The sequence below is a fragment of the Haplochromis burtoni genome, unplaced genomic scaffold (assembly GCF_018398535.1).
Source record: "Haplochromis burtoni strain Fernald_Lab_line unplaced genomic scaffold, NCSU_Asbu1 Contig_1621, whole genome shotgun sequence".
NCBI classification, from domain to species: Eukaryota; Metazoa; Chordata; class Actinopteri; order Cichliformes; family Cichlidae; genus Haplochromis; species Haplochromis burtoni.
This window is the reverse complement of record NW_024583982.1, coordinates 14,764-26,845: the sequence shown is the minus strand read 5'-3', so window position 1 is coordinate 26,845 and position 12,082 is coordinate 14,764. Positions and strand designations below refer to the sequence as shown.

Below are 12,082 nucleotides of genomic sequence, written 5' to 3'. Positions count from 1 at the left end.
GTCTTGCCCAAGGACACAACGACCGAGACTGTCCGAGCCGGGGCTCGAACCGGCAACCTTCCGATTACAAGACGAACTCCCAACTCTTGAGCCACGATCGCCACAAGAAATGAGAGAGCTTCTGTAATAAAGGGGCACACCAGCATTTTGAGATCTGCAGCAACGTGTCGTGCAGGCATCTCCCTTCTAGAAGTAATAAAGTGTTGAATGGTCTACTGAGCAGTGTGCTGTCTTCCATCGGCTGCCTCTGAGGAATCAAAAGAACTCGTGTTGATATTTATAGAACTGAGAGGAGTAGAATTGTTGACTCTTCATATGTATCACTGTAGGGTCGACCTTACAGTAAAAAGCACCTCGAGGTGACTGTTGTGGTTTAAAACTGAATCTCTTGTTTTTAATGTTCATTTATAACATAACTACAACCGTTTGTTCTACTGCGTGTGGACTGAGACTGGAGCACCAGTTAGTGGCATGTTGTCACTGTTTCTGTTTGGTGGCTTCATCCTGTGGTTGTGTATGAAACACAGGAGCAGAGATCTCTGTCTCCTCTGTTTGTGCCACACGGTGATGCTTCTGCTCTGAATAATGAAGAGTTGTGATTCTCGTTGTTCCAGATGGAGGTCTGCAGCGATCTGATGTCATATCCCGTTAAGACCACTAGGTGTCACTTTTGCTTTGTTTCCAATAAATAGAAGTTTATTGTATTTTCCACATCGCTGCTGTTTTTGAGGTTGTATTTAAATGATCTATGTTTGTTATGTTTGTTTCTTCTTTGCTGATTGTTGTCTGTAATTGTTTTACTGTTTGTGTTTGCGCAGTCACTCGTGATGCTCTTTGAAGGACTTTTGTTAAAGCTGCTGTATGAATAACGTTGATTTAAATGTTTTTACTGATCCAGACAAATCAGAGCACAGATCACAGACTGTGGACCTTGTAGGAGGGGAGAGGGCACAGCTCACCCACTGGACATTGGACGTCAGGTCTATATTGGGTCTGCCGGTCCATGACCAATTCTGGACATCTATAGGACGTCCAACAGTGACCCAACCTGGACACTTATTTGGACATTGTGGAGAGGTGCAGGAAATGTACATGATTAATAAATGCAATCTTTTTTAATTTACAAATGTCAACATTGTCGTTATCAACATGACATGAATATGGATAACTAGTCTTAGCCTGTTGATTCATTCATGTGGATCATTTTTGGTTATTTTACATTTTACTGATTTTCTTTAAATGTTTTATTTATTTTAGTTAATCAGCTTATTTGTTTGTAACCAGGTTAAAATTGTCATTCATTAAAATATGTGTTTCATACGTTTAAAAGAGCATTTGCATTATATAAGGTTCATTTTTAAGTATCCTGTTTTATTGTGAAAAGCCTTGTCAGAGGGCGTGAATGGTGCTGTGATGGTCGCCTGCTCTGAGAGACGTTGTGACAGAAAGTATGAGAAGTTTGTTCATCAACTGGACCATCTGCTCAGAGAACTGTCTGCAGATCACGGTGGATTACATACATGTAGCAGCGTTATGAAAACGATGTCTAAAAGGTGTCTCCGTCTTTAAAAGACTTGTACAACAACCAAATTTGGACTATTTGGAGCGCGTACACAGAGGTCCTCCCGACAACAGCAGACAGAGGACGTCAAACAAAACAGACGTCGCCTGGCGTCACAAAACAACCCGTCAGTGGACCAAAGATGGAGGTCCTCAAATGACATATAAAGACGCACTTTGTGCAGCGGGCAGCCTAATGATGAACAAAAATCCTTCTACAGGCTCGCCACTTAACAACCATCCTGGATACTTTTCTAAACTCTAGCATTAGCTTTGATGAACATGAAAGGTGCGTTTATAGAAACATCAGCAAATTTGAAAAAAAGGTTTGTTGGCTCTAAATAAAGTTTTGGAAGTTGAACTTTTATCACCATCTTTGGATGAATCCTGACAGAGATTTAAATTCAGGACCGTCAGAAAGTTTAAACTTTTCGATTTACACAGAGCTAAATCACAGTAACAGTCGCCTCGAGGCTCTTTGCACTGGAAGGCACAGAGCAAACGCCAACAATCATATGACCTCCTACGAGCAAGCGCTTTGGCTACAGTGAGAAGGAAAAACTCCCTTTTAACAGGAAGAAATACAGACATGCAGTGGAAGAGAAACATATTTTTAAAAATTGTTTAATTCATAAACTGGGAGTTAAGTGAAACCGTGTGTGGTTTTCTGAGTTTCAACCTGAAGGTTTGGCTTTGACTCAGGGTTTGGTGAACCATGAGGCTCAGCAGAGTTCTCAGCCTGACCACAGAAACCTGACGGGGACACAGAGGCAGGATTATGAAATGTTTTTCCTCACAGAGATCAACAGCAGTTTGTGAACTCCTTTCTTCTTCTGTGGTGCAGATTTATGGCTCTTTTGTGAGTTAATGGATGCTGGAACTCAACCAAAGTGAACTTGACAAGACCAAGAACAGCAGACCTCAGATCAGCTCTATGTAATGTTTAAACATGAACAGATCCTTTGCTGTCCTGTTTCTGCTGTTTTTTTTACTGCACTCGAGTTGTTTTTATTCACGGATTTGAGAAGCGTTGTGTTTGTTGGTGCCAGCAGAGATCAGACCTATTCTTTTTTACACAAAGCAGATGGGCTCAGTCTGCAGGCAGCTGCTCAGTCAGCACATCTATAAATACCAGCAGAGCTCAGCTTGGATGTGGATCAGCAGGTCCTGCAGCTCCGATCCAAACCCGGAGCTGAGGAATCATGAAGGAGCTCAGCAGAAGCTAAAGAGTTTGTTTTCCTCAGAACACGATCGATATCTCTGGACGCCGGGCTTCTCCCGGGAGGTAGATGCACGTTTGGGTCAATTGAAGGTCGGATGCACAGCCCGTCACTCATTTTCAATACTGAGACTGTCTAATCAAATCTCTCAACACAACAGGACCCTCCCCACCTTCGCTGTGCACTCTCACACCTTTAGTGTGGAAGAAGTGGCGAAGCTGAAAATTACGAAGGTGTATGAGAGCCACTGAAATGAGAAAAAAATGAAGCTGTTTGTTAAGCCAACATTAAAATACATAATTCATTTATACTTTTCAACTGGATTCAGCAACAGAGGAATACTTGTGATTTTGGCTCAGTAGCACCACATTATCATAAGACTTTAAAGAGATGCTGTTGTGAACTGGCTCTGTTCAGAAGAGAAACTGGATCAATAAGGATATTTATCAATGTCACTTTGTTTCACATCTTACAGGCAGGCCCAACAGGATGAGGGACAGATGGAGGAAGGTTCAACTAAAGCAGTGAGAAAATAGATAGAGCGACATAATCAGGAGGGGAGAGATTCTAGGATTCAGGTAAAGTGAATGGCTGCTTGACCATGAGCTACTGCTAACAGTAGCTCATGGTCAAGGGTGGCTGTAGCTCAGGCGGTAGAGCGGGTCATCTACTGATCGGAAGGTTGGTGGCTCGATTCCTGGCTTCCTCTAGTCTGCATGCCAAATATCCTTGGGCAAGACTTTAACCCCAAATTGCTCTCTAATGCATCGGACTATGAATGTGTGTGAATGTTACTTAGAAAGTACTTAGAACAATGTGCTTGCGAATGGGTGAATGCACAAGTTGTATAAAGCTTTGAGTGCTCAGAAGAGTAGAAAGAAGCGCTATATAAGAACCAGTCCATTTAACAGCTAATTGTCACAGTGCGACTAAGATGTTCCAACCCAGCAACAGCTGTACCAACCTGATTCTAATCTGCTTCAATAAACACCAAAAATGCCAGTTTTCAGTCACAGTCAGGCCCCGCCTCTCAATACTTGCTCTTACCAAACATACAGGAAATGGTGCAGTGCCGTGAGCGTTGACCCCCTCTGTTGTTCTTCTTGTAATCACCATGGTTACAGCCACTTCCTCCTCTGGTCCTCCAGTGTCCTCCGTAGTTTCGTCTGGATCGAGGTAGCGTTCCACAAGTCTGTCCAGGTCCTCGCTGCTCGTATTACCTGCAAACACCAACAAACATCCATCAGCTGTGCATCACCTCTGAAAGCTAAACGACTCCCATCGTTTCACTGGAAACAGTAACAATAACTGATGGGCTGTAGATTTGAAGTAATAAAATGTTTCATTCCATGTTCAGAGTTTGATACATTTTTCTTAGTTTTCGAGTTGATGAATCTTTTTTTGTAGATTACTTGGATCATTTCAAACATGCAAGTGTAACAAATATGCGACTGAGAACTCAGTTTATTGCATATTTGCACATGTTGTATACACTGTTGCTGATATTGTGGCCCACCATTATAGACCCTCAGCATGCCCCCACCGGGCTGCCCTGTCAGGCTGCACGTGTCACACTGACAAACAGTGATGTCATTTAAACATCAGTCCATGCAGTATTAACATCAAGTTACAGCTGAAGAATGTCAGCTTTACCTTGAACAACATGTCAATAATGAAGAGTCTAAATTAACTTCATATGTCTAAATATGTTCATATTTAACTGTAACTAAAGCGGCCTGGTTTGCCTCGGTGTTTTCAGACGCAGCGACCTGTGGGAGAGAAATCATTTTCTTTTCTTAGTGAAGAAACTTAAGAGGGACTTACTGAAGAAGCTGTACTCAAAGGTGGAGTTGTAGTCAGAGTCGTAATCTGGAGATGATGTGAAATCATCATAATGCTGGGCCCAAGAACCTGAGAGCAAAATGCAGATGAGTGAGTGTCTGTCTCTGAGACAGCTTCAGTGTTACAGGGTGGAAGCTTCTCAGCTGAGCTTCACACTGAGACGAACGCTCTGAAAAACCAACGATCAGGAGAAAAATATTCAAAATAATCATTTTCCACTTCAGACTGTTTCAAATTGATGTTTCTCTTTCTTTCATTTCTTTTAATTGTGAAAAAATTAAATAAAATCAAATACATCTAAGTTTGATTTGATTTAAACAAATTTCTTAATGTGCTTTCTTTAGCTGTAATATGACATTGTGGTTATCCTATTGTGTTAAGAAAGAAAATGAAGCATTTGATTTATTTATCCTGAATTTAATCTTGTGTCCTGTCACTTTGAGCTCTGTGAAGGTTTGAATCGATCTCCAGTTTCTGTTTTCTTCCAATACGCCGCCGCCGCCGCCCAAACAGCAGTACAACAAACCATCTGTGTGTCTCTCAAATCATATAAAAGTCTTACATCACATGACCAATGAAAAGCATGAGCTACAGGAACCGTTTCAACATCACAAGTTTTAGTTTGACTTGATTATGAATAGAGAAGCATTCGTCTGTCCATCACTAAGCTGCAGCTGGTGAAGCAGACCTTAAATAATCTAATGGATTCATATTCTGTATGTATTTGAAACAGGAGACTCTAAGAAATGCTCCGTGAGCTCTGGATAACTGTTAAGGTTTGTAAAAAGTGTGTCTGACGGCGCAGACTCGAGTAAATATGACTCTCTGACCCCGTGAAGCTCCGTTGAGGAGTTGTCTCATATTTTCAGAGTTTTGGATTGTTTCCATTACTCCATGCATCAAAGTTATTTCTCCACTGGCCTCCAGAAGAAACTGTGGGGAGTGTTTGTCTTCAGATGTGAGCCTCAGCATGTTTTCACAGACGTATTATTGTTATGAATCTATCTGCTCTGGAACAGCCTGGACGCCACGTTCGCCGCACCTTGTTTCAAGTTATTAACATTTCCAAGAGTGACCTTCTCCAGCTGTGAGCTTTACTGTAAACGTAATGTTAAATCACACAGCGGAGCTATGCTGTGTTGTCTAACACTGCACAGGTGTAGAACAAGTTTAACCTTCAAGGAAAACTTTACCAAATCTAATATTTTATTCAAGAAATGAGTGAAAGCTGCAGCTCTGGAGCCTGTCCCAGCTAGCACAGGGCGAGGGGCAGGGGGACACCCTGGACAGGTCCCCAGTCTGTCACAGAGAGACAACCATTCACACCTATGGGCAGTTTAGAGTTTGCAGTTAACCTAACCCCACTAACTGCATGTGTGTGGACTGTGGGAGGAAGCCGGAGTACACGGGGAGAACATGCAAACTCCACACAGAAAGACCTGATGCTGGAACTGAACTCAGGACCTTCTTGCTGTGAGGCAACAGTGCTGTCATCGTCGTGGTTTTGGTTTGAATCGGTGTCATTGCTGTCTTCAGCTAACCTTGGCTCAGTCAGGCGAGACTGGAGAAGTCACCTGGATACTGATCAGTACAATCAGCTTTCTTTCCTGGTTTGTTGAGGATGCATCAAGACATACTGAGTGCTGACTTTTGGCTTTGACGTGAGATTCAGATGCTGCTCTGAGATTTTGAACTATCATTTCCTGCTTTCTGTAACAAAGACGTGAGCCCAAAACGATGTGACTGGGTAAACTTTGGTCACCACAGGTTATAAACAGGGTGTGCTGGGGTTGTTTCTCAGACAGCAAAGTGTAATAAGCTGGAACATTCATAGTAAGACAGCTTTAAAGTTTGTCACTGTGTGAATTAAAAGTTTGCAGCTTCCATCACAGCTGAAGGATTTTGGACATTTCTTCCTGCCGTGTGACTGATGTGAAGAGACACGTCATCAAGGAGCATCCGACAACCACAAGCCTCGCACAGGATACGGCCGAGCGTCCGCAGACAGCAGAGGAAGTCTCACAGAAAAACATGTTTACCACAAAGAAGGACAAACTTCTCTTAGATCAGCACATCTGGAAAACATGGACGATTCAGGAAAACGAAGAGTCGGAAACTCAAAGCAAGTCATGTGAAGGCCATCACTGTGGGAACAACATGGATATTCAGCATACAGGAAGGCTTTTAAACAGTTTTTAAAGGGATGAAATATAGATTTCTGTGGTGTTGAAAAATCTCAAAACTGAGTTTCTGTCTTGGAAAAGTTGGGAAAGTTTGGAAAGATGGGAAAACAAGGCTCAGAATAAGACTGGTGGTCTGCCCAGATTTGGATGTCATTGTTAAAAGCATGGACTTCTCTACTTCACCTGAGCACTCAAAGCATTTTGCCTCATTCACGCACTCACACACATTCATGCAAGCATGTATGTATACATGAGTGCTACGGGCACCCTCACACAACCAGCAGGGGGCGCTGATTCTCCGCTCTGTGCCACTGAAGCAGGTGGATCGAGGCGCTGACAACAAGAGGACCGGTCGCGGAGGGAAAAGCGATGAGAAAAGCCTTCAGTCACATTCTGGTGGGAATCCTGGTCCCCAAGGATGCTCCTCTTCCTCCCTCACATACATCAGCTGAGCCCAGAGTTTCTCTGGGAAAAGTTTCTGCTCACTGTCTGAACACCATCACACTGATTCATGAAAGAGTCTCAGAGTCTTATCTCCACAAACACAAATAAAACTTCACTTCCTGTTCACTCTGCAGCTCGTTAAATCCCCTTTGTCACAAGTTCAGTCCTCTAGCAGTGATCTGTATAAACAGTGTGTGGCTGTCACCAAAGTTTTACACATCAGAAGCTTTTTTGGGGGGGAAACAAAACCATCTGCTGTCGTCTGATGAATATCAGGCTTTCTACCAAAGTGACGCCAGGAGCCAGAAACCCAACTGTAGTTTGGATTAAGGAGAAACGTGTTTCTCGTGGAAACAAACTGTAGAGGTCGACATCTACACAGCACTTTAGTTAACGAAAACCTCGTTTGCATGCAGCTCTTCCAAACAGTAGCAAAACAACTTAACTCTTTCTGTCATGGATGTTTTCAGGTCTGGTTTTCTTTAATCGCGCTCCACTGAAACGGCTCTACTTAAAGTGTGTGATGATGTCTGAGTACACAGTGCTGGTTCTGTTGGCCTCACTTTGATACTGTAGATTACAGCATCATGATTCCTGCTGGCGTTTTAAAATGGTTCATGTCAAATTTATCTGAAAGATCTTGACTGTTTTTGTGACGTCTGTCTTGTGGGGTCCCTCAGGGATCTGTCCTGGGTCCAGTTCTCTTTTTGCTCTATATTTTCCCCCGAGGCCAAAATCATTAGGCGTTAATATTTCCAATCATCTCTATGCTGTTCACATTCACTTATACTGTTCTTTCAAAGAGCTTTATAAATTGTCTAGTTTAAGTAATTGCCTGTCAGACATCACGCCGTGGTTAAACGACGATTTCTCCAGCTAAACTCTCATAAAAGAGAAACTTTGATTACTGATAACCAGAGGTGGGACCAAGTCATTGTTTTGCAAGTCTCAAGTAAGTCTCAAGTCTTTATCCTCAAGTCTCAAGTTAAGTCTCAAGTAATGTCAGGCAAGTCAGAGTCGAGTCTCAAGTCACTGGTGTAAAAGTCCGAGTAAAGTCACAAGTCTGAAATTTTGAATTTCAAGTCCTTTCGAGTCTTTAAAAAAAAAAAAAACGAAAAAATAATGTTGCAGTTATGCTAAATGTAAATATTAGACCATGTAATTTTTAAATCTGTGTTTTTCTCAACACATGACAAAATAGTGAACTAGAAAATATACACAAATTGTGAAATTGCACCTCTTTAAAATGCAGCTCAATTAAACCTAGCTCCAAGAATAATTTTCACCGACAGTTCTGAGATAAGCTGCATGTTATTCTTGGATGCGGTTGTAGGACCAGCTTTAAAATCGCATGACAAAAATATCCATCCATCCATTCGCTTCCGCTTCTCCTTTTCAGGGTCGCGGGGGGCGCTGGAGCCTATCCCAGCTGTCATGGGCGAGAGGCAGGGTACACCCTGGACAGGTCGCCAGTCTGTCGCAGGGCCAACACACAGGGACAGACAACCATTCACACTCACATTCACACCTAGTGACAATTTGGATTATCCAATTAACCTATCCCCACAAGCTGCATGTCTTTGGACGGTGGGAGGAAGCCGGAGTACCCGGAGAGAACCCACGCAAACACGGGGAGAACATGCAAACTCCACACAGAAAGACCCCGGCCTGATGGTGGAATTGAACTCAGGACCTTCTTGCTGTGCGGCAACAGTGCTAACCACCGTGCTGTGACAATAATACTGTATGCACAAAAATATCATACACATTAAAAAAAACTGTATCACCAACGTAGCCTGGACAAACATTTGCTAGTTAGATGAAGTCAGCTATCTCATCGTAGCATATTTATATGCATATTTATAATTATACGGTTCTTGGAGTTTAGTAACTTCAGGTCACTGCAACAAGCCCAGGTACAGTTTACCGACGGATGGGTGCAGGACCTTGAAATGCACCGTGTAGAACGAAAGACCATCGTACGTATCATAAGTTTACCAGTCTCACAAATCGTCTTCATAAATACACATTCGTTAACCGTTTATTAATAGGACCTTTGAGCTCAACGGTAATTAATTAGTAGTGGAAATAATTTCTGGTAGCATACAGAAATGTAGCAGTGACAATAATACTGTATGCTGTAATCGTACTGGGCAATTAGTGATACAAAACAACTGTTTTATCCTGTGAATAAAAGTATATGTTTTTGTCAATGTACCATAATAACAGAAGCGAAACCAATATTGTGTCAGGACAATTCACTATTTATGACAAAACACAATAAATAAAGGAGCATAGCGCGACAATTTCTGTTCAGCGCCAGACTTGCTTGTAACCTATATCACCAATTATGTTATGAAAATGACGCATTAACTACAACAGCAGACTGACCTTTGTGTAAATGCTTGGAGCAGACTAACCTGTGAGCTGGAGTGGTTCTGGGACGTTATATTTGGTCTTTGAATGGCTGCAATCCCACGTCGCCTCTTTGTTACTTCGGAAACATGGCTCGAACAATTTCTCTTCAACGACGTAATCCGATAACAACCGATCTCTTTACCCGTCGGCTTCCCGTGGCTGTCATGCGACCGGCTATTGCAGTTAATAATACAACAGCTTCTTGACATTTTTGTGTTTCTTTTTATCGCTGTAGTAGACTGATTTTAATTGAAAGCCTGCGTGCGCTAGTACCGCTTGCCACGAGTTCCCAGAATCCTTTGCGGTTCTACCCGTGAATGACGTCACATTTTCAATCTCTATATAATATGCATGTTAAATTTTATATTTGGGGTGAAATATCAAGTCTTTTCAAGTAAACCGGTTCAAGTCCAATTCAAGTCCCAAGTCATTGGTGTAAAAGTCCAAGTCAAGTCACAAGTCTTAGAACATTTTTTCAAGTCAAGTCTAAAGTCATAAAATTAATGACTCGAGTCTGACTCGAGTCCAAGTCATGTGACTCGAGTCCACACCTCTGCTGATAACGTGATTTCAGAAATCAGGCAGCGTGTCAGCTTCTTAGACTCTTCTGCTGAATTGAGCTTCAGACTCCTCGGTGTCATATTCAACAGTTTAATGTGGTGAGAGCGTCTCTGAGCTGTTTCTATCTCCTAAGGAATATTTCAGCCTGCTGGTGTCAGAGGCTGAACCCGAGATGATTCTTCATGCTTCCTGTTTGCATTACTGTAACTGGTTTTTAATTAATCAGCTTTGGATCGTCTTCAGACTGTGCAGAAAGCTGCGGCCAGACTTTTAACTGCCACAAACACAAGATCACACATCACTCCAGGTTTGGCTTCTCTTCATTGGTTGTCAGTAAATGGTTTATTCCTGTCTTCCTTCTCTCACCCCAACCGGTCGCAGCAGATGGCCCCGCCCCTCCCTGAGCCTGGTTCTGCTGGAGGTTTCTTCCTGTTAAAAGGGAGTTTTTCCTTCCCACTGTCGCCAAAGTGCTTGCTCATAGGGGGTCATATGATTGTTGGGTTTTTCTCTGTATCTATGAAGCGCCTTGAGGCGACTTATGTTGTGATTTGGCGCTATATAAATAAAACTGAATTGAATTGAATTGAAATTGAACTTTAAAATGTTGGTTTTAACCTGTAGGATCCTACATGCTAATGCTCCCCAGTATATCAACCTCCCCAGTATATCTGTGACCTGCTGAAACCAGCTCTAAGTGTGATTAGGCAGCGTGACACCACTGACTCTTTTAAAAATCAGCTGAAGACATTTTTATATTGACAAGCTTTTAATTGTTTTCTGTTTTACATTGTTGTATATTTTATATCCATCTCTTATTTTACTGTGAAGCACTTTGTGATTTATCTGTGAAAAACGCTTCATAAATACATTTTACTTACTTAGTTACTTAAACATAAAAACAGCTGCTGGACTGCACTTGATCCTGAAACACACGAGGACAGGATCTCAAGTCCAAAACCCTCAGCTGACCTCTGAAGGTCTGAATAGAAACTCAACATGATGCCTGCATTCTCAGAGATGTTAGTGTTCCTAATTAACACACAAATGGAAGCACAGCTGCTCTGCAGTTACAGTTTCCACCTCAGAGCTGCAGCCATCAATCTCCCAGAAACGAGTTTGAACTGGACACTTCCTGTTAGGTCTCCTTCACTGGGTTTGATAGAAAGTCTGTGGTTAACAAGAGCATTTACATATCTGTAATAGTGCCAGAAGCCCAACAGCAGGACAGGACGTGCACAATTTGGAGATTCCAGCCAGTTTGACCAAACATTTGACAGTTTGGAAAAGAAAAGCGGCGACTCTCTGTTTCAACATAGTGTTCAAGCACACTTAAGAGATCGACCCACCGGCCTCTGGATACAGAGGACACCAGATCTACCGCCTGAGTTACAGCCCAGAGGAGTCCTCGTTTTACTCTAAATAACTCCTCAAGGTGTAAATGTGGGAGAACAAATGAGGTCAAGCCTGTGATGATCTGGCAGAGCTGATCTGATCCATGTCAACCAACATGTTACGCCTGCTCTTTTACACGGGATTAAAGGGACAGTGCACACAAACACCCAGTACACGCATGATTAAACCAAGTGTGAGGGTCGATGATGCACGGACGTATCACGGTCATTGTGGATGAATGAGGCTTCAGAGGCTCTGAGTCTGTAGGAGTGTTTCACACTGCGCACATGTGACTTTAATTTTCTGTTTCTCAGATTTCAATAAGCTCACACACGGTTTTAGGGGGTGGATGGGAACTGTGGGGGAGGGTTATTAATTGTTTCCAAACAGGAAGTCAGGAAGTATGTCATCTCTAGCAGCCTGTCAATCACAAAGGTGCATTATACACACACAGACACACAC

At 42.5% G+C, this 12,082-nt stretch overlaps 1 protein-coding gene across 1 annotated transcript in view; it reads right to left on the bottom strand.

Moving 5' to 3' along the window:
* Positions 1–12,082, bottom strand: part of si:ch211-191i18.2 (uncharacterized protein LOC564095 homolog) — a gene marked incomplete in the record, with an annotated part of 19,328 nt that overhangs the window by 2,558 nt on the left and 4,688 nt on the right. Inside the window, 2 exon segments of the mRNA XM_042217132.1 lie at positions 3,828–4,000; positions 4,605–4,691. Of these exon segments, the coding sequence (XP_042073066.1) occupies positions 3,828–4,000; positions 4,605–4,691 (260 nt within the window).